This window comes from Ursus americanus, chromosome 30, assembly GCF_024610735.1.
Source record: "Ursus americanus isolate L20-20 chromosome 30, mUrsAme1.1.p, whole genome shotgun sequence".
Classification (NCBI taxonomy): Eukaryota; Metazoa; Chordata; class Mammalia; order Carnivora; family Ursidae; genus Ursus; species Ursus americanus.
Genome location: NC_142156.1, coordinates 4,233,046 through 4,259,827, shown reverse-complemented (window position 1 = coordinate 4,259,827; position 26,782 = coordinate 4,233,046). Strand labels below are relative to the sequence as shown.

The window sequence follows — 26,782 nt, the reverse complement described above, 5'->3', positions numbered from 1 at the left end:
TTAAAGAAAAAAAAAACTAAAGCATTTGAGGAAGAAAACAACTGAAGTTACTTCAGCTGGAGTACTTTTTGGTACATTGGAAGCTGAGGTTTTAGTATTATTTGAACTGGTCATGATTACACGTTTGGCTAAGTCAAACTATAGTTGGCTCTTGAACAGCATGGGTGTTGGGGCACTGACCCCTCACTGTGTGGTTGAAAATGCATGTGTAATTTTTGACTCCCCCCACAACTTAACTACTAATAGTCTACTGTTGATTGGAAGTCTTAACTGATAACACAAACTGTTGATTAACACATATTTTATGTATTATATGTATTATATACTGTATCCTTACAATAAGGTAAGTTAGAGAAAATGTTATTAAGAAAATTGTAAGGTAGAGAAAATACATTTATAGTCCTGTACTCTATTTATAAAAAAAATTTGTGTATAAGTGGACACATGTAGTTCAAACATGTGTTGTTCAAGGGTCAACTGCATTTAATGACAGGTTTACCAATATTTTGGATTAGGGCATATCAATCTTTGCAGAAAAAGTATTTCTAAATATGTGGATAAGGTAAGATTGCTAGGGGCATGATCAACTCATGTAAACAGTTTTTTAAGTAGTCAATTTTCAGTAGGCCCTCTACATAGCAACTCTTTTTAGGTGCACCGTGGACTTGGAAATTGAAATTCTTCAGGAAATTTGTTATTCAGACTTTGCAGTATTTCTGACATGCTTTGTCCTCATCACATGCTAATGTCTACATTAATGACATCCACATTAATGAGGTGCTATATAATATAATTAAAATACTGCAGGGTTTTTGGGTTTTGGTGATACTCTCCATGTTACTATGCACATGAGCTCTAAATGATGAATTACTTATGATCAGCATTAAAATGAGTCTATGATAGGGGCTCCTGTGTGGCTCAGTGGGTTGAATGTCTGACTCTTGATTTTGACTCAGGTCATGATCTCAGGGTCATGAGATTGAGCCCCACATTGGGCTCCATGCTCAGTAGGGTGTCTGCTTGACATTCTCTCCCTCTTCCTCTTCTCCTTCCTGCTCATGTGCTCTCTCTCTCTAATAAATAAATCTTTAAAAAAATGAGTCCATGATAGTTTCTCTAGAGTTATTTTTCTGGTAGAAGGTGAGTGGGTAAGAAAAGTACTTGAGAACTTTCACTTCTGGAAGAATACTAGGCAGATTAGGTTAAAAGGACCTTTCACTGCAAACCATTGGATAATGTGTTTCTGGATTTACAGAAATTAAGGGAAATCTTACATCTTTCAATTGCAAAGCAAAATAAAACAAAACAACAAAAACAACACCACAACTAAAAACTGTGAACTGAAACAGGAACCATAAAAGATAAGCACACTTGAATGGTTACCCTGCAAGTAGATGCCCATATCAGCATAGCAGTTAAGAGTCCAAGCTTTGCTGATGACAAGGTAAGAAAGCTGAATATGAGATTCCAGCTTTAAGCCAAGGACCACAAAGGGAGCTAAAGTGAGATTGGTAGAGCCCCATGGTTCCTGGCAGAAGCAAATACAAATTCTCTGTGAAGGAAAATATTCTTGAGTTGACCCCTAGGATTTTCTCAGATTAAGATCAAGTAGATACGAAGGTCACAATCAATGATCACCAACCATACAAGGAAACAAGTTGTTGTTAAGGAGTTGGATGAAAATACAACAGATTTAGACCCCTGAGGATTTCAGATATTGGAAGGATCACATATGGAATATTAAATAACTATGCATAAAATATTTGAAGAAATAAGATATGGGTTCACAAAAATGGGCAAGCAACATGAGATTATCAAATATGACCAGGAAAAGAACCAATTAGAATATCTAGAAGTGAAAAATGGTGTTGGAATGAAAACATCAATGGCTTGGTTAAACAGCAAATTAGACCCAGCCAAAGAGAGAATTAATGAACTGGAAGATGGATTTGAAGATATCACAGAATGCAGCACAGAGGTGGAAAAATGGAATATATAATAGGTTAAGAGAAATGGAATAAGGAAGTCTAATATATATCTAATCAGAATTCCAGTAAGTGAGACTAAAAAATGCAGAAGAGACAATATTTGAAGAGTTAATGGCTGAGAATTTTCCAGAATTGTTGACTTTAATGTATAGATATAGGAAACATGATATATACAAAGCAGAATGAATAAAAATATCTAAAACAAAATTAACATTCATACCTTGAAAGACATTCAAGCAGCCCATGGAAAGGGTCAAATGGGGAAGAGTTGAGGCCTCCTTCCAACAACTAGCATCAATTTGTGAGGCATATAAGTGAGCTACCTTGGCAGGGGGTCCTCTGGCCCTGGTCAGGTCTTGAGATGATTGTTTTTTAACTGGAATTTTCCAAGATTATTGTATATTTTCTATCAGGTTTACATTGGTGAAAGGCAGGTTGTGAGATGCGAGTTAGAGTGTGAACAGCTCTGTCATTTCCTTCTATTTGGGTAGCATAAATGTCCAGATCTCCCCACTTTTCACCAGTGGCTCAAGTGGCCATAACATTCTCTATTAGCAGATTATGGTTCTAACTGGCCAATAAAAATGTAGAACATCTGACCTTTAAGTGCGTGATTACTGAATGCATCTAGGATTGTTCTTTGAAATAACTTAAAATAACTCCATTGGGATTGTTTTGCTAGTTTTTTGTGTTTATTTTTTAGTGCTGGGAGTGGTAGGAAGAATTCTGTCAAGACTCATCAAATGCTTTTCTGAAGTGCAAGTCCATTAAATCATTTCATTGATGTCATTATACAGTAAAATAGAACTTATGGAACATGAGTACTTTTTAATGTTTTCATTCTTCTCATTTTGTAATTTTTCACAGAGCAAAAAAATTTTAGAGACCATTTTTTATGTTAGCTTTGCCACTATACAAATGGGAAAGGTGTACTCCTGATAGAAACGGGGCATGGGAGCTTGACTAATCACTAGCAGTGTTGGTTACAGGGAAAACAGAGTGCAGTTACAGTTAATTCCTGAACACTAAGTTATTTGAATAGGCATGTAGAATTCTTGTGATTGAAGAAATGAACTAAAACAGTCTTATCTTTAAAGAATTGTAGCTTGAATAAAGAATAATGAAACCATACTAATGTAGATAAACCTTCCTGACATTTTATACTTTTGAGGGGAAATAAGGTCTTAAGCTGCTTTGGCTAAAATTTCAAAATGAATTGTAGTCATAATTCTGGCATTATGGCTCTTTGGCCCTGAGAAATTCTTTAAAAGAATTTACTGTCTATTTCTGTAAAATGTCAGTAATATCATTTACCTCTTTTTTTTTTTTTTTTTTTTTTAGGAATATAGTGAGGAGTCACTCTTTGGAAATGGAAAAATGTTATCTGTTAAATTGTTATATCTCATCACTAGAAAATATCTTTTTCACTGAACAACCATAGAGAAGATGATTGTCATTAATCTTAAGAATTTGTCACACACCTCAATGCACTAAAAGTTTTGGGAAATTAAACCACAGATCTTATTTGTGAGCAAAAGTAACTTTAAAACTTTGGCTAATGAAATATAGAAGTGTGGAGATTTGGTGTATGATGTAATTGTTTATAGTTGTGTTCTGTAGAACTAGTGAGGTCTGATCTTTAGATTGAGGAACAGGGTTAAAGGCCATGATTTCTGTATTTTTCTCTTCCTGTTAGCAGATCAAGCACATTTTTTGTTTTGCAAATGTGTCAACTGTAATAAGCATATAATACAGCCCTTCATTTGAAGAGGTATCTGAACTATAAAATACAGTTGTATATTTTAGATTTAATGATGTTCCTGTTCATTTATAATTGGCATATATTTGATTACTTATAAACATTCTAGGCACTGTGACGAAGGCAAAAGAATTAAGATACACTTGAAAACAAAAAGGGTAGACTCTAAATCCTTGGAGAATAAGACTGCTTGTTTTTATTTTTGTATTCCTGGTACCTAGCAGAGGGCCCAGCAACCGTAGACTTTAACCAAAAGTTAGTTGAATGAATAGATGAATGAGAAGGACTTGATGGTTTCCCTCAGGAAATTCAGAGCCCATTTAAATATAATAAGATGAATATACAGAAAGCAGACTGAACAATAGACAATAATAAGTGTGTGCCAAATAATTAGAATTTAGAGGCATTACAATTTAGAGGAAACACTAAAATAATTTTCAAACGTAGTATTTGGAGTGCTCTTATCAGAATTTATAGTTGGAAGGTCAGGCAGTCTTCTTGAAGGAAGTGGGACTTGAACTACCCTAAAGGATTGGTAGGATTTGGGTGTGAATATGGGTGACATCATAGGTGAGGAGAACATCATGGCTGATACGGAAATGAGAAAACATGATTATGGGCCGAAGAAAAAAATAACGTTATTGGAAAACATTAAACTATAGTAAGGTTGTATTTTGTATTGGTGAGTGGTATTTTGACAAGAGTTTAGGTTCCAAATGGCAGTTTTGCCATTCACTACCAAAACTGATCTGCTTCTAGCCATATCCATCTGCCAGCAGCCTGCCTGGCACACAGCCTCTCAGCTGTTTGCTCAGATGGTTTGACAGAGGCATAGGTGGTAAGAAATGGTCCTGTTAGTATCAGTAAAGCTGCCCAGCATGAACTCTAGCAAACCAGCGTGACTTCAAGCTTTATGACTAATACTGCACGGTGATCTTGAATAAAAAATAGAACTTTAAGTGGTGTGGGATAATCAGGATAGCTTGCCTGATTATTCAGAGGTTACCATTATGGAATGATATCGGACTGGAAGGTCTCTTTGCTCACCGCATACCCCACTTCCTCAACACCTTGAGATGCCAGAATCAAGTGATTATTTCTTTGCCCACCAATAAGACACATATCTTTAGAGAAGGGACCATGCTCAGCTTACAATGAATGCATTTCTCAGTCTTTCCCTAAGATCAGGATTTAATAGAATGGTGGGTAGAAAGAGTATAAGCTGATTGAATCTGGTGAAGTATGAAAAATAGTAAGGGAACACCACAGGATAAGGGGCAAAGTGCAGAAAAGCGGCTTTAAGAACCAATGACAAATTTTATCCACATTACAGTTTTGCTCAGACCTTCACCTGGAGATAATCACAAATTGGTATAATGTTATTATGGGTGTTCATAGTGCATCAGTCAGGATTGAACGTAGTTACCGGCTAGAACTGTAGATTATGGACTGGCAGTGAGAAAAATTGACTTCTCATTCTATCCTTGCTTGTTAATTAGCTATATGCCTTTTGAACAAAATTGTTGATTTTTCCTTATTGAGGAAACCAGATGATGAGAACCAAGTGAAGTAATCTTTGTGTTTTCTTTCAGTCCTAAAATTTATGAATCTCTGTGGGCAATAGAACAACATAGCTGGGAGTGAAATTCATAGATACATAAAATAGAACACCTAACAATTGCAATATGGGTAAAAATACTTAATTGGGGGATGTGTTTATGTTTCTAACAGAGTGAAGCTAACAATTGTTCACAAGATACATACTTTCTCTTTTATGAGCCAGAAGTATCTTTTTACTGTACTGCTCAATTCTTGGTTAGCTTTATTTATATTTATATATGTGTTATATATTTTAAAAATAATACAATTTATATGAGCTGTCCAAGTGTAAGCATTGTTGATTGATTTTAGCTTCTCAATTTTTATTGCTCTAGTAGAAGTAGAATTAGTCTGCAAATGCCTGAACATTAAGATACAGTAACAATTTAATACTAAATACACCTTCCAACAGGTGCCTACTTATAAGATCTGTCTAGTTTATTAGAGCCTCTAGAATGTTGTTCCGTGGTAGAAAAGGTCTGGGATGCCCAGTCTATCTTTAAATACCTCTGGTCAAATCTCTAGGAAGATATTTTGGTTGGGGACTGATAACTGAAGGCACAAAGCCAAGTTTATTAATTCTTTATATTGGAGTGAGCTCTGCCCTGCCCCAGAACAGAGTTCAGTCCCCAGACTTGCTTTGGGGTCTACCTTATCCTTCCAAGATGATTGGGGACTAGGTAGATCCCTTATGGTGACCACAAATTGTACTCCTCTCCATTGGTATAAGTCAGTGTCAAGGACATGGTTGCTGAGGTGGGGAAAGAAAATCAAGTATCACTTGATAGAGCTTTTGTCCTTTGTTAGACAATATTTAAATAATAATAAAAAACTGGCACATTAGAATTATGTGACATAAAATAATTTCAAAAGAGAGCAGCAGTGTTGGGTGATTAGAAAGAGATTAGAGACCTGTAATTTTCGTACATAGTATTCTTGATGGAGTGATTGTAGTGGTAAAAAAAAAAACCAAACAACTATAATTAAAGATGTCCCCACTTAAACATTGGCTAAAGATTAAATACTTTTTACTGTTCATTGTTAAAACATGTATTTTTAGAGAATGGTCCATGTTAAGCTATGAATGATTTTCTCAATCTTCCCCTAAGACCAGGATTTAATAGAGAGATGGGTAGAAAGAACATGAGCTCTGGTTTTGCACAATTTAAATTTTTTTTTTTTTGCTAGTGAGAATTAAGTGATACATATCTCTAGAATTATCTTATGATACTTTAAAAAATTAGTTAATTAGAGAGAGAGAGTGTGTGCACAAGTGGGGGGAGGGGCAGAGGGAGAGGGAGAAACAGACTCCCCACTGAGCAGGGAGCCCAGTGATGTCAGAGCTAGAGGCAGATGGTTAACTGACTGAGCCACCCAGGCACCTTGTATCTTAAGATACTTTTTTTTTTTTTTAAGGTAATTTCTGCACCTAACATGGGGCTCAAACTCATGACCCCAAGGTCAAGAGGCACATGCTCTAATGACTGAGTCAGCCACGTGCCCCTTATGCTACTTTTCTTTAACATGTCTCAGCATTAAAATGTCCTTAGGAATATTGCATTATATCATAAGATCTGACTGTGGAAGGAAAGCAACCATATTACAGTGAGTAAATTTTTCATGACTACAGCCCATTGATGTTAAATAAAAAATGATAGCTTCTTGGATTTGATTGCAGTGTAAAGTTGTGACTTAGAATTCTAGATTCATAGACTAGAGGTGGAAAAACAACAGACAGGACACTTAGTATGAGATGCAGAAATGTTTTGCATACTTTATAAGAAAGACGAGAATCTTGTAGTTTTGCAACACTTATTAATGGTAGAACCACTTAGTTGAAATGAATTAAGTGTAGAGGCTTTTACTATTTCACCTTCACTTACTCAGCTGGTGTATAGGAGGATGATGGTGATTAGATGAATCTTTGGCTGCATTTGTGCAGAGAAAAACTTACTTGGCAGTCCCAGTCACTGGAAGATTGTAGCATAACTGAAACACACACACACACACACACACGGAAAGAAAGAGAGGGAAAAGTGCCCCCCCGCAAAAGTGCCCATGTGTTTGTACTATTTTACACTTCTACCAGCAATGTAGAGTTCCAGTTGCTTGACATCCTAGTCAACACATGGTGTTCTCAGTCTTGTTAATTTTAGGTATTTGCAGTGTGTATCATGATATTTCATTGTGGTTTCATTTGTTGGGCATTTTTTCATGTGCTTACTGACTTTTTGTATATCTTTTATAAAGTGTCTCTTCAGTTTGTGTGTTTTTAATGGGTTGTTTATATTTTTACTATTGGTTAGTAGGAATTTTCAATATCTTCTGAAATCTTTTCTTAGATATATCTTGTGAATATTTATTCCTGGTCTGAAGCTTATTTTTTCATTTCTTTAATTGAGATATACATTACGTATTACATTAAATTAGTTTTAGGTGTACAACATAATGATTTGACATTTGCATTTATTGTGAAATGATTACCATAGTAAGTTTAGTTAACATCCATATCACATATGGCTACATACATTTTTCTTACTTTTTTTTTAAAGATTTTATTTATTTATTAGAGAGAGAGAGAGCACAAGTGGGGGAGCGGCAGGCAGAGGGAGAGGGAGAAGCAGGCTCCCCGCTGAGCAGGGAACCTGATGACGTCAGGACCCTGAGATCATGACCTGAGCTGAAGGCAGATGCTTAACTAACTGAGCCACTCAGGCGCCCCAGACTTTTTTTCTTGTGATAAGAACTTTTAAGATCTACTCTCTTTGTAACTTTAAAATATACAATGCAGTATTATTAACTATAGTCACCACACTGAGCATTATATCTCCATAACTTATTTATTTTATAACTGGATGTTTGTAGCTTTTGACCATCTTCACCCATTTTGCCCCTCCCCCACCCATTCTCTGGCTCTGGTAACCACCAGTCTGTTCTCTGTATCTATGAGTTCACTTTTTTACTTATTTATTTTTTAGATTCCACATATAAGTGAGATCATACAGTATTTGTCTTTCTTTGTCTGAATTATTTCACTTAGCATAATGCCCTCAAGGTCCTTCCATGTTGTTGCAAATGGTAAGATTTCCTTCTTTTTAATGGATGAATAGTATTCCATTGTATATATATTGTATATGTATACTGTATACAATAGTATTCCATTGTGTGTGTGTGTGTATATATACATATATATATTCCATTGTATATATATTCCATTGTGTATATATAGTATTCCATTGTATATATATATTCCATTGTATATATATATATACACACACAATATTCCATTATGTATATATTCCATTGTATATATATATATACTAATATATAGTATTCCATTGTATATATATTCCATTGTATATATATACATTTTCTTTATCCATTCATCCATTGATGGACACTTAGATTGTTTCCATGTCTTGGCTATTGTATAATCCTGCAGCAAACATGGGGGCACATATATCTTTAAGTGCTCTCATTTCCTTCATTGAGGACGGTTCATACTCTTTTCCATAGTGATTACACCAATTTACATTTTTATCATCTGTGCATAAGGGTTCTCTTTTTCCCACATCCTTGCCAAGCCCTAGTTTTCTTGTCTTTTTGATAATGGACACCATGATTTTGATTTGCATTCTCTGATGATTAGGGATGTTGAATACCTGTTCACGTACCTGTTGGTCATCTGTATGGAAAAATGCCTCTTCAGCTCCTCTGCCAATTTTTTAATCAGATTGTTTTTTTGTTGTTGGCTTGTAGGAGTTCTACATATTTTGGGTATCAGCCCCTTATAAAATACATGATTGGGAAATATTTTCTCCCATTTGGTGGGTTACCTTTTCATTTTGTTGATTATTTCCTTTGCTGTGCAGAAGCTTTTTAGTTTGATATAATCCCACGTGTTTATTTTTGCTTTTGTTGCCTTTGCTTTTGGTGTCAACTTCAAAAAATCCTCATCAAGACTGGTGTCAAGGAGCTTGCTATCTATGTTTTCTTTAACGAGTTTTATGGTTTCAGGTCTTATGTTTAAGCATTTATATACATTTTAAGTTGATTTTTATATATGTTTCATTCTTTTGCATGTGACTGTCCAGTTTTCCCAACATCATTTATTGAAGAAACTGTTCTTTACCCATTGTATATTCTTGGCTCCTTTGTTGTAAGTTATGTGTGGATGTTACCATGTATATGTAAGTTTATTTTTAGGCTCTTTATTCTGTTCCATTGACCTATGTGTCTGTTTTTATGCCCATACCATACTGTTTTGATTACTTTAGCTTTGTAGTATAATTTGAAATCAGGAAGTATGATGCCTCTAGCTTTGTTGTTCTATCTCAAGATTCCTTTGGCAATTTGAGGTCTTTTGTGGTTCATACAAATTTTAGGATTGTTTGTTCTATTTCTGTTTTTTTTTTTTTTTAAGATTTTATTTATTTATTTGACAGAGAGAGCCAATGAGAGGGGGAACACAAGCAAGGGAGCGTGAGAGGGAGAAGCAGGCTTCCCGCTGAGCAGGGAGCCTGATGCGGGGCTTGATCCCAGGACCCTGGGATCATGACCTGAGCCGAAGGCAGACGCTTAACGGCTGAGCCACCCAGGTGCCCTGTTTGTTCTATTTCTGTGAAAAATGCCATTGGAATTTTAAGAAAAGATTTATTTATCGTAGAGAAAGAGAGAGAGAGAGCGCGTGCACAGTGGGAGGGACAGAGAGAGAGGGAGAGAGAATCTTAAGCAGGCTCCTCATTGAGCACAGAGCCCCATGTGTGGCTTGATCCCAGGGCCCTGAGATCATGACCTGAGCTGAAACCAAGAGTCAGATGCTTAACTGACTGCATCACCCAGGTGCCCTTGCCATTGGAATTTTGATTGCATTGAATCTGTAGATTGCTTTGGAAAGTATGGGTATTTTAGCAGTGTTCTTCCAATCCATAAGTATGGAATATCTTTTCATTTATTTGTGTTATCTTCAGTTTTACTTTTTAATTTTCTTACGATCTATGGAAGATAAATCTTAACATTCTGATAAGATCTAATTTATTAATATTTTCTATTATGGAGTATGTTTTTTGTGTACTATCTAAAAAATCTTTGCCCACCCCTAAGATTTTCTCCTATGTTTTCTTTGGTAAGTGTCACAGTTTATACTTTTACATTTAAGTTTCTGTACTACCTCAGGTTAATTTTTGTGTGGGGTACGAGGTAATGTTGACATTCATTTTTCCCTATGGATCGTCTGGCACCTTTGTCAAAAATCAGTTGACTAAATACATAGTTTATTTCTGGGTTTTCTATTATGTTTTACTGATATATTTTATCTATCCTTATGCAAATACAACACTATTTTAATTACTGTAGATTTATAGTAAGTCTTGAAATCAGGTAGAGTAAGCCCTCCAACTTTTTTCACAATCAGTGTCCTAAATTTTAGATGAGATACTTGATGAGACTAAGCATTCAACTATTGTAATTCAGCAACCCAAATGATTAAGTTGCGTGTTTGATTTTTAGCAAGATCTGCGCTGTGTCTATAAGAAATAAAAGATTCTTTTAGGGCTGTCATAGAAGCTCAAACCATTTCTTCAGCTGAGAGTCAACAGACTTGAGTTTGTCATTTTTCTCTCTGTAAGCATTGAAGTGCATTTACAAAAATTCATCCTACATCACAGTCCTTATAGTTATCAGAATTGTGAAGTACACCAAGGCATTTGCTTCAGTTGTTACTTTCTTATAAACAACTACAGGTGATATTTTGATTAACTGTGATGTTACTGCATGCCATGGGTTGTTAGCATCCCCTTTCCCATTGGCAAGGAGCTCATACTTCCATTAAACCCAAGGACTCAGGGGCACCTGGGTGGCTCAGTCGGTTAAGCATCTGCTCTTGATTTCTGCTCAGGTCATGATCTCAGGGTGGTGAGATTGAGCCATGTGTCAGGCTCCGTGCTGGGTGTGTGGAGTCTGCTTAAGATTCTCTCCCTCTCTCGGGGTGCCTGGGTGGCACAGCGGTTAAACGTCTGCCTTCGGCTCAGGGCGTGATCCTGGCGTTATGGGATCGAGCCCCACATCAGACTCCTCCGCTGTGAGCCTGCTTCTTCCTCTCCCACTCCCCCTGCTTGTGTTCCCTCTCCCGCTGGCTGTCTCTATCTCTGTCGAATAAATAAATAAAATTAAAAAAAAAAAGAAGATTCTCTCCCTCTGCCTCTCTCCCTTTCCCACCACCCCACCTTTCCCGCACTTGTGTGTGCACGCTCTCTTTCTCTCTAAAAAATAGAGGAAAAAAACTGTAAACCCAAGGACCCAAACATAATCCCAGAATCCTGTATTTAGAATTCTTTTTCCTGGAACCTCAGCCAGTAATAATCCTGTATCAGTCTGGGTCCAGTCAGGAGACAGTGATTTAAACATGGGAAGTTTGGGGGCACCCGGGTGGCTCAGTCGTTAAGCGTCTGCCTTTGATTCAGGTTGTGATCTGGGATCGAGCCCCGCATCGGGCTCCCTGCTCAGTGGGAAGCCTGCTTCTCTCTCTCCCACTCCCCCTGCTTGTGTTCCCTCTCTTGCTGTGTCTCTGTCAAATAAATAAAATCTTAAAAAGAAAAAAAAAGAACATGGGAAGTTTAGTGTAAAGAATTATTAAGCTCTGAGAAAAAGGTTTAAGATTTAAGAGAACTCTCTAGAGTACCCTAATGTTTAGGGAGAGTATCCAAGAAAGGACAAACCTGGAAGGGTGACCCTTCCTCAGGACTGGGGACCTTGTTGGAGAAGGTGTAGTTGTAGCCTATTGGATGGTAGAGGTTTCTGGCTTGCCTGGGCCAGATCTGGTCTGCAGTGTATAAGCAAGCATGAAGCAACTCTTGGGTACCAGCAAGCCTTACCCTGGTCATCTCAGTCTGGTGACCAGTCACATGGCCATGCAGATGAATTGTGGCACCAGGCATGCAAGAGGCCTGGAGTATATGGTGTCCACGTTGGTAGGGATATGGCATTGGGTTGTAGGAACCTCTAGGGGAAGGAGCAAGCAGGAGTTGAAGCATTATTGTGGGCAGGAGGCCTAGAGTGTGCAGCATCTATGTTGAGAGGCCTATAGAAAGGTAATCACCAGACTGAGTCAGGAGCTATGAATTTGTTAGGGGACTGTATGTTCTTAGTTATTTATTTATTTAAAAGACTTATTTGTTTATTAGAGAGAGAGAGTGAGTGCAGCAGGGATGGGCAGAGGGAGAGGGAGAAAGTCTTAAGCAGGCTCTGCACTGAGCATGGAGCCCTATGTTCAACCTCATGACCCTGAGATCAGGTCTGAGCTGAAACCAAGAGTCCAATGCTTAACCAACTGCACCACCCAAGTGCCCCCAGGAACTGTATGTTCTTAACACGTGGGTGGGGCAGAGTGCCACTAGATGTCCTCATACCACTGATCCCCAGTGCAGCAGCCAGAAAAAGTCAGAAGAACTCCTGCTTCCTGCTCTGGTCCTCTAGTGCCCTCTATTAAGAAAGCTCAATATCAGGTTGGCTGTAAAGGAGACTTCCATCCATTACTGCAGAGCAGGTATTGAAGGGTGAATTGAATGTGAGGCTGAGAGACAATAAATTAATAACAGACAAATCCATCATCTAGTTCTTGAGGTCAGTAAGGTGCTTTCTTTTTGCGTCTTAGCTGCTCTGCACTGTGTGGACTGGGAGTGTTCTCAGACAAGTATCTATCTATCTATCTATCTATCTATCTATCTATCTATCTATCCATATATATATACATATATATATATTATTTATATATATAATATGTATTTATATTGTATATATATAATAGAAATACACACACAGACACACATACACACATAGAATTCTTGCCAGCTGCAGTTCTCTTCTTTCATGGGTTGACTCCTTTCCACCTTCTGCCTGATTTTGGTTGTTATTTTCCTTTAATAGTTATTTTTTATAGTTCATCATTTATAACATTTATTTTGGGAGGGCCTATATAAGTTACTCTGCCATTACTGGGGGTGGAACCTACATTTTTATTATGGAAAGAAAAATTTAAAGCTCTGAAAGATATTTGTTAGAATAATTATATCTAACATGTATTGAACATTCAACATGAATGAAATGAAATGTTATTTTATTTCAACCTCAATGCTAGGTAGTTATTATCTCTAGTAGTTTTTCAGATCAAGGATATTGAAGCTCAGAGAGGTCCTTATTTTATTAAGATCATATGATACAACTAGTATTTGAGTGCAAATGTGTCCTACTCCACAGTGCATGCCCCATACTTACAGATATATGAATAAGGACATATTTGCTCCTAGTGTTGCTATAACAAGTCAAAAAAATGTTCGATAGTGTTTTGGCTTGTCCATTAGAATTACAGTGTCTTAGGTGCAAAATGGTGTGCCATCTCTTTTTTGTGATGAACTCTTATGTTACAGGGAGCATAGTAGATTCTTAGGTGTTTGCTAAATTGGATTTATTTCAATCTAAAAAGCCATGGAGGGGCGCCTGGGTGGCACAGAGGTTAAGCGTCTGCCTTCGGCTCAGGGCGTGATCCCGGCGTTATGGGATCGAGCCCCACATCAGGCTCCTCCGCTATGAGCCTGCTTCTTCCTCTCCCACTCCCCCTGCTTGTGTTCCCTCTCTCGCTGGCTGTCTCTATCCTGTCGAATAAATAAATAAAATCTTAAAAAAAATAAAAAAAATAAAAAAAAAATAAAAAGCCATGGAAATATTTCTAAGTAGTATACTATGAAGTTATTAAGTAAAAAATACTTTTAGGTTTATAATAGGTCAGTTAATTCTTCTTAAATATGTATTTTGTTGGTTTCCAGATTTATTTTCATGTTCCTGTGAGTTTTAATTAATATTCAAGGTACAAGAATGAATTCTTTGTTATATTCATGATACCTGCACAGATTCCATTTGTAGTATTTATGTCCTCTTTGTTGAAAACCTCATGGAATATAGATAATCAGAGTATTTAAATAAAATTATTTATAAAGGAAGGTGTGCATTCTGTTGTGTAAGTTTGAAAATGTTTCCCTTTCCCCAGAGTGATCCTACTTTTAATCATCCATTTAAAAAAATATGTGAATGTGTTTCTCCCTGAAAGATTTGTGCTAGAGAGTAACTAATAAAAATAAAATTTTGAATGAAAAGATTTTTTTTAAAGACCAGAATATTTTGGTTGTTGACCATTTTAAAACATATTTTTTAAAAATTTTATTAATTTGAGAGAGAGAGAGAGCACGAGCAGGGGGAAGGAGTAGAGGGGGAGGGAGAAGCAGATTCCCTACTCAGCAGGGAGCCTGATGCAGGGCTCAATCCCAGGACCCTGGGATCATGACCCGAGCCAAAGGCAAAGGCTTAACCTACTGAGCCACCCAGGCACCCTAGTTGTTGATAATTTTAAAGATACATTAAGTAAAAAGAAAAATTACAAGTAATTTAAGCTCAAGTAAGTCCAATAAATGTTTTTTTCCATCTGATATGTCCTGAACACCTTTTCATGGCTATAGAAAGTTTTGAAAAATGTGACTTGGAATAATTAAATACTATTTTATTATATGCAGGCATTATAATTTTATTATGATTTATTTATTTCACTATTTTTCTATTTGTGGTCATGAAGATAGTTTCCAATTTTCAACATTAAAATAATAACAAGCCCATGATTATTCCTTAGTATAAATTCCCACAATTACAATTACAATTAAGGAGCGCTATGATTTTTGTGGCCAGTAAGATGTAATTCCAAATTGTCCTCCAAAAAGGTTTTATTAATTTATATTTTCATCAGAAGCATATGAGAGTGCTTATTTTCACCCTGCCTTTGCCAATGCTGGAAGTTATAATTAAAAAAAAAAAAAAGTTGTATTTTTGTGAGGTAAAAGAATGGTTTCTTTGTCAATTTGCATTTCTTTGATTATTGTGAGGGTAACATTTTGCATATATTTATTGACTACTATTAATTTTTTGAGGGTAAATTACTTATTCATGTTCATTCATCACCCCTCAAAAATGACTTTTTAAAATTTCAAACAGATTGAATTGAAAATAGTTTCTAATAAGGGTGAATTTTGATAAAACTGATTTATTCAGAATCTGCTTTTTCACACTATTGCTCTTCCAGGTTTTCCTACTCTAAGTACTATTTTGCCTTCACGTGGATAATAAGTTGGCAAAGGAAAAGTAGGGGAAGGGGAGAAAAAGGAGGGAACGTATGAGATAATCAATGTAAAACTCTTGGCATTTATTAACCACCTTAAAAAAATCCATAGTATTGCCACTGCTGTTACAGTTCTGTTACCATTAAAATATACTTGTTTTCTATTGGATTTATTTAGGTTCCTACTTTTTAAGATTTTAGCTAGTTGGGTTCTGGCAGATCTGCTTCAGTTCACTGCTTTACTACTTATAGATGTGACTCTGAACAAATTACCTAATCTGTCTGAGCCTCAGTTTCCACCTCTCCAAAATGGAAATAACATTTATGTCATAGGTTTCCTGTGAGGGTTACATGTGGAAATGAAGTAATGTTTAGCTCAGTGCCAGCACATGGTAAGTGATCAGTTAATACTCGTATTTGAAAAGATACTCTTGAGGGGCTCCTGAGTGGCTTAGTCGGTTAAGCTTCTGATTCTTGGTTTTGGCTCACATCATGATCTCAGGGTTGTGAGATTGAGCCCTGAGTGGGGCCCTGCGCTCAGTGCGGAGTCCGCTTGAGATTCTCTCCTCCTACCTTCACCCCTGCCCCTACTCGTGTGTGCTCTGTCTCTCTCTCTCAAATACATAAAAATCTTTTTTAAAAAAGAAAAGATATTCTTGATTTAACAGGTTAAATTTCACCAATTATATATTCTCTAATTGAAAGGATCTTTAGTGACGCCTGAGTGGTGCCTGGGTGGCTCAGTGGGTTAAGCACCTGACTCTTGGTTTCGGCTTTGGTCATGATCTCAGGGTCATGAGATTGAGCCCCGCTTGGGGCTGCTAGCTCAGCATGGAGGCTGCTGGAGATTCTCTCTCTCCCTCTGCCTCTTCCCCTCTGCCCCTCCACTTGCTTGCACTCTCTCTAAAATAAAAGTAAATAAATAAAAGGATCTTTCTGAAAATTATGCTTCCACAAAAGAAGTAACTTTAGTAGAGGGGATTTCAGACAGGGTGGTAGGTCGTGGGAGAAAGCTTTTTGAGTAAGAAGCGTCTTTTGGTGAAGAGAAGGAAGCCTGAGGGAAGTAATTGTATTTTTAAAGAGAAAGAAAAATTCACAAATGCAGAGAAAAATTTTGTGTGAAAAGTCAGCTGTTTTTAAGCTTGAAGCCCTCACCTGAATTGCTGCTGTGTTGTGATGCATTTTGAAGGTGCAAATATGTGCTCAACAATGACTGCATGGATTGATAGGAGAGGACAAAAAACTATTAAATAATGGCATCATTAGCTTTTTATTTTCCTAAAGCAGGTCCTTTAGGAAAGTGACTTACTAATGAAGCTAGAACGGCTGATTTATCTTAATCTAGGTTCTGATATAATAGGTTATGATTAGTCTCCATAGTTCCCTGCCACGTAGTATTGCAGGCTTAAAAGTTTTTATTGATAGTGGCTTCCAAAAGGGGTAGGGAGACTGCCATATAAATAATATTTGGCTGGTTAATTCCCCTTCTCCTGGGACTCAACAGACTTCAGGCTTTGGTAAATTATAAGGAATAGAAACATGAAAAATGGAGGGGCAAAATCATCATTATCTCAGTCCTTGTTAAATAATTATTAATATGGTCTTGTGAATAATTGGTGTTTTATGGGTTTCAGTTAAAGGCAACTTGTCCAATTCTTTGTGATTTTGTTTGGCTTAAAAACTTACACTCTTACCTTGTTCCTTAGATTTCCAATTTGCTTATAGTCATCAGCCAGCCTTTTTAATTCTCTACTTTTCTGATGAGAAAATTACAAAAAATGAAAAGTATTGTTCATTTCTCCTCACATTACCTAAGTTATTACTTAACCTAGCATAAATTGCTTCCATGCTTCTTAAATTTTTCTATCAAAGTATCTCTACAGATAGAGTTTATTACTGCTTCTTCTGAAGTTTGTCCAGAGCTGGCTGATGGGAGTGGGTGAACTCTTTTTTAAACTTAGTGATTCACATGAATTTTGTATTTTACTTCTTCCATAACTTTTTGTATTTATGTTAATAATAAAATGATTCAGGTTACCCTCCAGTGAGCAAAATTGATATTGCAGGAAGTTGCACCATGTTTTTCTGTGGTTTGGTTTTCTTCTCTATCACTACCTCTTTGCCAAGTGGTTTCCATATCAGTTTGGGAAGTACAGAGTGTTGTTTCTGTCTTTTGGATAAAACCTAAATTAGACGGAGGGACGACTGGAAGGTTATAGAGGATACTTTGCCAGGGCTTCATGTAGGACTTGCTTCAGATCATATTCAGGTTGGTTACCCTTTTCTTACCTCCTTTCGGTGTCTGAAAAGAATATGGTCATTTCAACAATAGGCTTGGCATTGAACCATGGCTGTACTATTTTCTTTGCTAGCTGTGTGACCATGAATAACTCACCTAATGTTTCTGAGGGTTTGTGCCCTTGTTTATAAAATGGGAGTAATGACGCAGCTGACTCATTGGGTTATTTCAAGGCTAGATGAGACAACACATGTAAAGTGCCAAGCACACCGAAGACTCTCAGATACTGACTTTTCCTCCTTGTCCCCAGCTTCCCTGAATTCCCTCTGAGAGCCTGAGAGAGCAGAACTAGAGCTCACTGAAGTGCCTGTGGGGTGGATCTCGGTGGCTGTCCAGGCTGAGTGTTGTTGATCTGTACGATCTGGAACAGTGACTTTAGGGATCAGACCAGCCCCATCCCGGTGGTGGTGGCAGTCATGGAGGTTGTGGAGTTTTTCTTTTTGAATGGGCTCACACCCTTTTTACTGAAAAATTTCTGTTAGTAATAGTAAACAGTCTGATAACCTGGCTTTCAATAGTATGGAGCCAATCAAAGGGTGGAAAAAAACACACCAAGATTCAGCTCTGAGGTCTCGTGGCAAACACAGCGGGAAGGCCTCAGGATTTTCGAGCTGCCAATCTCATTAAGGTTATAGTGAGAACAGATCTTTGTAAATCTGTCATGAGGTTAACAGAATTATTTATTTTAAAATTAATATCCTAAGTACCTGAGAACAGGGATCTTTGGGCTCCCTTTAGTGGCACTTACCAACTCCATATTGTACCTGCTTTGCTTTTGACATTTTTTTAGGCACTGGTGATACAGCAGTGAAAAAACAGACTTAGAATCTGTGATTACAGAATTCTCATATTTAGATGCTAGTTGAGAAGACTGACAATAAATAATATAAATTGTGATAAATGCTAAGAGATAAGTACATAGTATTAGGGAATAATAGGAGAGACCTGATTTAGATAGGGTAGTTAGGGAACCATTTCTGAGAAGATGACTTTTAATATGAGACCTGGAAGCTAAGAAGCATTTAGCTTTGTGAGGAGACTGAGCGTATTTTCTTTGAGGTAAGAGACATTCTTTGTGTTCTGTGTACTGACAGAGGGGCTCTAGGTTGTGTATAGTGCTTGAAGGGCAGAGTGGTAGGAGATGAAATTGGGCAGGTGGCCGGGGCCAGAACATGTGGAAGCTTTATTTTAAGAGCAGTAGGAAGCCATTTGATGGGTTTAATTAGAGGAGTGGCATGACCTGAATTGCATTTTTAAAAGATCACTCTAGAAGCTGGGAGGAGAAGGGATTATAAGGGGGCCAAAAGTGGAAATGGGGAGATATGAGGCTACTCTAGTATCTAAGTGAAATGTGGTGATATCTTGGACTTTGGTGGTAGCATTGAGATGGAAAGAGGTGGAGGTATGAGATACATTTTGGAGATAGCACTGATGGGACTTGCTAATGAAATGTGGTACAAGGAAAAGGTAGAGGCAAAGATGATACCTGTCAGAATGGCTAAAACCAGAAGCACAAGAAACAGCAAGTGTTGGCGAGGATGTGAAGAAAAAGGAACCCTTGTGCACTGTTGGTAAGAATGCAAACGGGTGTAGCCACTGTGGAAAACAATATGGAGGTTCCTCAAAAAATTAAAAATAGAACTATGCTAGGATCCAGCAATTACACTACTGGGTATTTACCCAAAGAATGAATTTAAAAACATTAATTCAAAGGGATATGTGCACCCCCATGTTTATAGCAGCAGTATTTACAATAGCCAAATTATGGAAGCTATCCAAGTGTCCATGGATAGATGAATGGATAAAGAAGATGTGGTATATATCTGTAATGGAATATTACTCAGCCATCAAAAGGAATGAAATCTTGCCATTTGCAACAACATGGATAGAGCTAGAGACAATAATGCTAAGTGAAATGAGCCAGTCAGAGAAAGACAAATACCATATGATTTCACTTATATGTGGAATTTAAGAAAGAAAACAATGAACAAAGGAAAAAAGATAAAACGAGAAACAGACACTTTTTTTTTTAAAGATTTTATTTATTGAGAGAGAGAGAGCGAGTGAGCATGAGCAGGGGTGAAAGGGGGCAGAGAGAGAAGCAGACTCCCCACTGAGCAGGGAGCCCAATATGGGGCTTGGTCCCAGGACCCTGGGATCATGAACTGAGCTAGAGGCAGCCACTTAACCTACTGAGTCACCCAAGTACTCCAAGAAACAGACTCTTAACCATAGAGAACAAATTGATGGTTGCTAGAGGGGAGGTGATGGGGGTTAAGGAGGGCAGTTATCATGATGAATGTTGAATAATGTATAGAATTGTAGAATCGCTATATTGTACACCTGAAACTAACACTATGTTAAGTATAAAATAAAAAATGTAATACTATATTAAAAATACACATATATGCTGAACGAAATTTACAGATCAAAGTGAAAGTGGTCAATAGCATGTGGCAATAATAAAACAAAAGGAAGGCAAAGTTGACTTTGAGGTTTCTGTGTTTTGTAACTGTGGGAGGGATAGACTAGTGCAGGAGACGAATGAAATCAAGAGTTCTGTTTAGGACATGTTAAATTTGAGACACCTTGGATGTACTCAAGGGGAGATATCAAATAGGCAGTTGGATATTTGAATCTGCTGCTCAGAGAAGAGGTCAGGGCTGGAGATAAAAATTAGGACTTATCAGCATGTAAATGGTATTTAAAACCTCGGGATAGTATGAGATCACTATGGATCATGTGTAGTTTAAATAAGAGAAGAGGGCTTGGTACTGAATCCTGTGAATCTCTTGCATTTAGAGATTGAGCTGAAGAGTCAGCAAAGGAGACAAGAGAGGAAGCTGCCTGTGCTGTAAGAAGCAGAAGTGGAGGCGTGCAGTATCATCGAAGCTGTGAAAGACTACTGTTTCAATAAAGGGTCTTGGTCAAATGTGCCAAAGCAAGTGAGAGGTTGAGTAAGATGATTTCAGAGAAGGGACCATTGCATTTGACAATATAAAGGTATCGTTGGCTTTGGTAGGTGGTTTCAGGGGAATAGTGCTGCCAGACACTGTATTCATATGAGAGGAAGAGTAAAGGGGGTTTTGAGAAAGTTGGGGTTAGCGAAGTTGGGACAGTATTTTGGGGGAGGCATAGCTGTGAAGGGAAGCAGAGAAATGGGGTGATATTTAGTATTTTACATGGCTAAATATTGTACCTGACTTCATCCCAAACCTGTGAAGGAGGCATGGAAGGGCGCGTTGTCTAAAGCTAAACGTCAAGCTTAGAGTCAGCTATACGTAGGACTTGAACTTCTGTTTTACCCTTGTTTGTCAGAACAGGACAAATAATACCTTCTGCTGCAATCCTTTCTGTTCAAATTATTCAGATTTTATTCTGACCCAAGGAGATATGATAATGATTTGTTATTTTAAACCCAACTGGATATTCAGTTCCTCTATGGTCTTGTAGATTTTCTGTCTGCTTTCTCTATCAGCCATTAAAAGAGGTATTTGAAGTTTTCTACAATAAATGTGGATCTGTCTGCTTTCGCCTTTTAGTTTAGTCAATTTTTACATTATATATTTTGATATGTTACTGGGTTGTATTAGTTAGTCGGCTTTTGTGGCATAAAAAAACGACCTTAGTAATCTCTGTGGCATAGAACTATAAACATTTATTTTTTGCTTGTGGGCCTGGGGTCACCTTGTAGTTCTGGTTCAGGCTGCAGGTTGAGTTTAGTTCTACTTCACGTGTCATTGTTTTGCAGCCCCTGCTGAGGGGGGTAAGGCTATATGGGACATTCTCTTCTTATGGTAGATTAGTATGCAGACACATTTAAGGCCTCTGCTCAGGTCATGCTGAGAATCCATTGGTTGATGCAAGTAACGTGGCCATGCCCAACATTTAAAAAAGTAGGGGAGACTACCTTTAATGAGATGCAGAAAGAAGTGTATGTTTGTTGAATAATAACTCAATTTATCATATGAAAGTATATCGATTTAGAATTATGATATTGTCTTGCTGGATTAATTTAAAATTATAGCTATGAAATGTCTCTATTTCTGGGAATGCCACTTTTGTTAGTCTGATACTCACATTGCTATGCCAGCCTTCATTTGATTTGTGTTATATCTTTTTCTATCCTCGTACTTTTGACCTTTCTGTATCTTTGTATTTAAAGTGTATCTCTTGGGGTGTCTGGGTGGCTCAGTTGGTGGGCGTCTGACTCTTGGTTTTGGCTCAGGTTATGCTCTTGGGGTCATGAGGTTGAGTCCTACATCGGGCTCTACACTCAGTGGGGAGTTTGCTTGGGATTCTCTCCTTCTTCTTCCTCTCCCCCTCCCCCATTCACACTCTCTTTCCTCTCTCTCAAATAAATCTTTAAAAAACAGTGTGTCTCTTATAGGTCACATGTTGGGTTTTGTTCCATTTTTTTCCTGATAACAGCTTTATTGAGATATAATTCACATACCATTGTATCCTTTGAAAGTATATAATTCAGTAGCTTTTAGCATCTTCACATAGTTATGCATGCATCCCTGTCTAATTCTAAGAACATTTTTATCATTGCAAAAAGAAAGTATAAATTCCCATTAGCAATCACTACACATTTTCCCTGTCCCCCTCAACCCCTCAGCCTCTGACAACTGTGAGTCTACTTTCTGTCTCTATGGATTTGCCTATTCTGGACATTTCATATAAATGGAATCATACAGGGGCACCTGGCTGGCTCAGTCAGTGGAGCCTGTGACTCTTGATTTTGGGATTATGAGTTCGAGCCCCACATTGGGTGTAGAGATTACTTGAAAATAAAATCTTAAAAAAATAGAATCTTACAATATCTGGTCTTTTGTGCATGGCTTCGTTCGATCATTTTTTAGGCTCATCTGTGTCATAGCATGTATTAGTACTTCATTCTTTTAAAAATGTTTTTCTGTTACTCCTCCTGAGTTCATTATTTTCCGTTGGCCTGCTTCTAGTTTATCAGTAATCTGCTGTTAAATTCATCTGTTGAATTCAAATTTCAGTAGTTTTTCTGTTTGATTACTTCTATTTTATATTTTTAGTATATTTTAATTTTCAGCTGTAATTCTTGATCTTTTTAAAATATTTTCTATTTGTTTCTCCATTTTCTTAAATCTATTAATCATGGTACTTTGAAAGTTTTTAATTGCTAAGTCTATTTTCTGAATCACCTTTGATTTTCTTGTTTGTTTTTTTCACTTGGTTGTCTGCCTTGTCCTTCCTGGCGTATCTGGTGAAGTTTGATAGAAAGGTGGACACGATGTATGGAGATGATGTTTTTCTTCTGGAGAGGGTCTGTTTCCTCTGCTAGGCACATGAGAGTGGTGCCGCTCCCTTCAATCCGATCAGATTGAGCTGAGGCTAGCCCTCTAGAACTTCCAAAGAGCTCTGGGTGTTTACCAGGGTTTCTTGCTCTGATGGGTTCTGAACTCTAATTCTTGTCTTTTTTCTGCTTTTTGAAAGCTTTCTGCTTAGCCTTTTGTCCTGCACTATTTGGCAAATGTTTTAAGGAGAAAGCTGTCTGCATGTCAGGTTTAGTTCTCTACCTCTCTCTTTTCTCTGGGATCTTAGCCCTTCGGGTTTCTAATTTTGTTTCACTAGCCCTAGGAGACAAGCAAAAGCTCTGCTTGTTTCTGTTTTCCAGAAGCAGGCTTCTGTCTGGAGGGAAGCCTGGATGGATTCTCACTCAGCCTCTTGACCTTTGCCCAGAGTTAGCAATGCCCCCAGGGGGAGAGGGGCAGCTGAATATTTGCTCACCTCTCTGTTCTTTTCTCCTTTCTGGAATCTTGGCTTCTCTAGCCTTAGTTGCTTTATCAGCTCTCTCTGATGTCTTTAAACAGTTTAAAAATATATATTATTTGGGGGTGGCTGGCTGGCTCAGTCAGAGGAGCATGTGACTCTTGATCTCGGGGTTTTGAGTTTGAGCCTCACATTGAATGTAGAGATTACTGAAATAAAGAAACTTAAAAAAATGTATTATTTGGATTTTGGGGAATATTTTCAATGAGAGGGTTAGTCTGTAGCAAACTACTCCATTATACCTGAAATCAGTGGTTTGACCTAACTGGATAATCTCACTGCTTTTGTTAATAAGTGTGTTGAGCAGTGTTGGTCAGAGAAACATACTAACTTTTATAGTTTATTCATATCTATGCTGTTGACTACCAGTTATTCACCGTGAGGAGGTGAAATTTTGATATGAATTACTTCAAACTTGGGAGTTAGAGATTTATAAGATGTGCCTATGAAACACTAGTTGGTGAAAAGCTTTTATACAATTATAAAACACTTTGAAAGATTTAAATTCATTTGGTCCTTTCAACTTTGTGAGGATAAATGTTATCTTCTTTAATTTTCCAGCTAAGAGTTGAGCTCGAAAAGAGTATGACTTGCCTTCTATCTTTCATTTGTTGCTTTTGAGTAGAATTAGGTCTCAAACCCAGATCATATGACCCCCAATCCAGTACTTTTTCCCCACACTCCCCCATTTGGAACTCTAGAAATGGGTTCTTGTGTAAATCAATTTGTCTTATTGCCTAATAAAGTATTATAACTATAAAGTAGTATATAACTTACAGATATACTCAAAGGATACACTTTTTCTCTTTATTTGTCCTAAGTAGAACATGGGTTTACAAATTATGTGTTTTGCTTCAACTGTTAACATTTGAAAGTGATACATTTTACTTCTGTCTTGTCTGTTTTTCTTCATCCTCTAGTTCAGTAAAATGACCAAAGCAAAATTGAAGTGCTAAAAGAGAAATAAGGTCTTGAATAATCTATAGATAAAAGAGTTGTTTTCTTCTATTATTGACAGACCCAGATTACTGTAAGGACCCCTGACTGTTAGAATATTTTGGTTAGCTTCCATTTATACTATTACCAACGGTTTACTTCCTGTTACACTTTCCTCTTCTCTCTCTAATTAGTATCTTTGATTTGCTATTGCTCAGGAGACCAGATAACCAAGGGTGTTCAAATTCTCCTAAAAAATAAGAATACTGTTTTAGGACATTAGAGGTTAGGTAGCTGGGGTGGCTTTTAAAAATTTTATGGATAATGAAATTGAGTTCCATAGAAATTAAGTGCTTTGACTAAAACATACAGCCAGTTAGTTAACAGGACAAGAAGAACTGAATCTTCTTGACTACAGCCTAGTCTTTAATTTTTCTACCATTTTTATGTTTTAGGCCCTGAGGCTAGCAGCCTCTAATGAGTAAATCGCATCTTTCCTGAATGTTAAAGACCTTTTTACCTCTTTTCTAATTGATAGATGAAGCCTGCCAGACATTTTACTTCAACATCAGTTTGGTTTGTTTGTGTGTATGTGTTTACACTTATTTGATCTTACATACTAATTATCAAAATCTTATGTCTGTCATCTGTGATCTTAGAATAGTTATCTGTTAATATAAACCAACCACCTAACATCTCAATTCACTGAAGTTTGTGCTGAAACGCTATAGCAGTCTTTATTTTCATGAATCTGGTTTCCAAGCTGAAGCCAGAAAAAGCCAATGGTAGGAATATTTGAAGATTTCTGCTAAAAATTGCTGAGCATAATATATCTACTATTTATTCTCAACCTCTTGACCTTTGCCCAGTAGTAGCAATGCCCCTAGGGAAAGAAAGGCAGCAGAATACCTGTTATGTTTAGTAGACGTATTATAGATGCATAATAAATGTTTAAAAAATCCTCTAAGAACTTCAGAAAAGAAAAATTGCTTAGTAGTTATTTTGAATGAGTTCATATTTAATATATTATGAAGTATTGAAGCAGCGTTGGGGAAGTAAAGAGTTGAAAGAATTTTCTTCCTAGTTTTAATTATAATAGCCAGATTGTTGCTTTAATAAGTATTTAACAAGTGTATTTAAGAAATTTTTTTTTAAAGTTATTATTTATTTGAGAGAGAGAGCGCGCTCGTGAGGCGCGCCTGAGCAGGGAGGAGGGGCAGAGGCAGAGGGAGAAGCCGACTCCCCGCTGAGCAGGGAGCCTGATGTGGGACTCCATCCCAGGACCCTGGGATCATGACCTGAGCTGAAGGCAGACTCTTAACTGACTGAGCCAGCCAGGCACCCTATATTTAAGAAATTTAAATGACTTTATGAATTTTGTTTTCAGTTAGGACGAATTGTGGAACTTTAGGCTAACCTGGCTATTGGAAAAGGAAAATCTTGAATTCTTAAAGTCTGATAGTTGAGACATTATGTAGCTTAGGGGTATACAAGAGTTTTCTTACCACAAAGATAGCCTTGCCATTGACTTGTATACTAGCTAGGATTCTGTCTTCTCTAGGCTCTGCCTAGAGTTCTCTGTCTATATTCCTTTTTTGGGGTAGAGGGGAGGTGAGAGGGTGGGTACTCGACTATCTTTGGTGGAAATTTTTCTTTTTATCTTTAGATTGGTAATTTTGTTGGGCATGCCATGTCTTCATTGAAGCTCTGCTTTGTCTATAGTTGGATAAAAGCTGATTGGAAGACATTGTTTAGCCACTTATTTACACTTGATTGTTTTAATATTTAGGATCTATTAATTTTTACCTTTGGGAGGGCAGTTTTATCTCTTGGTTTTAGGAGACTATTGCCCTCAAACACTGGACACCAAATAGAATGACAGAATTTTAGAAATGAACTGTATCTTGGGTGTTCAGTAAATACTGGAAGTTGGGGAGTAGCTTGAGTTACATATATTTTGACTGAACAGTTAGTATATATCTTTGATTGTAGTTAGTAGATTTATCTTTACTTGACTGTCAAAGAATGCTAGAAGAATTCTGCTTTTATTTTTTTACTCCCATATTATAGAAACTGTAGTTCGAGTCCCAATCTTTTCTAACTAGTCCTCAGAGTATTGGAGCTTTATATTTTATAGTCAGTCTCTTTCAATTTGGTTAGTTTGGTATAGAGGAAAGCTTAAGAGTCAGAAACCCTTGGTTTGAAAACCTAGCTCTCCCACTTAGTAACTGCAACAC

The 26,782-nt window shown here is 37.2% G+C and overlaps 1 protein-coding gene across 1 annotated transcript in view; it reads left to right on the top strand.

Annotated features, from left to right (window-relative positions):
• LOC148107427 (tetratricopeptide repeat protein 28-like) overlaps positions 1–20,929 on the top strand; it is a 117,324-nt gene extending 96,395 nt beyond the window's left edge. The window contains exon 3 of the mRNA XM_087857190.1: positions 20,604–20,929. Within this exon, the coding sequence (XP_087713316.1) occupies positions 20,604–20,615 (12 nt within the window). The 3' untranslated portion in view covers positions 20,616–20,929. The remainder of the gene's footprint in view (positions 1–20,603) is intronic.
• Positions 20,930–26,782: the final 5,853 nt, after the last annotated feature.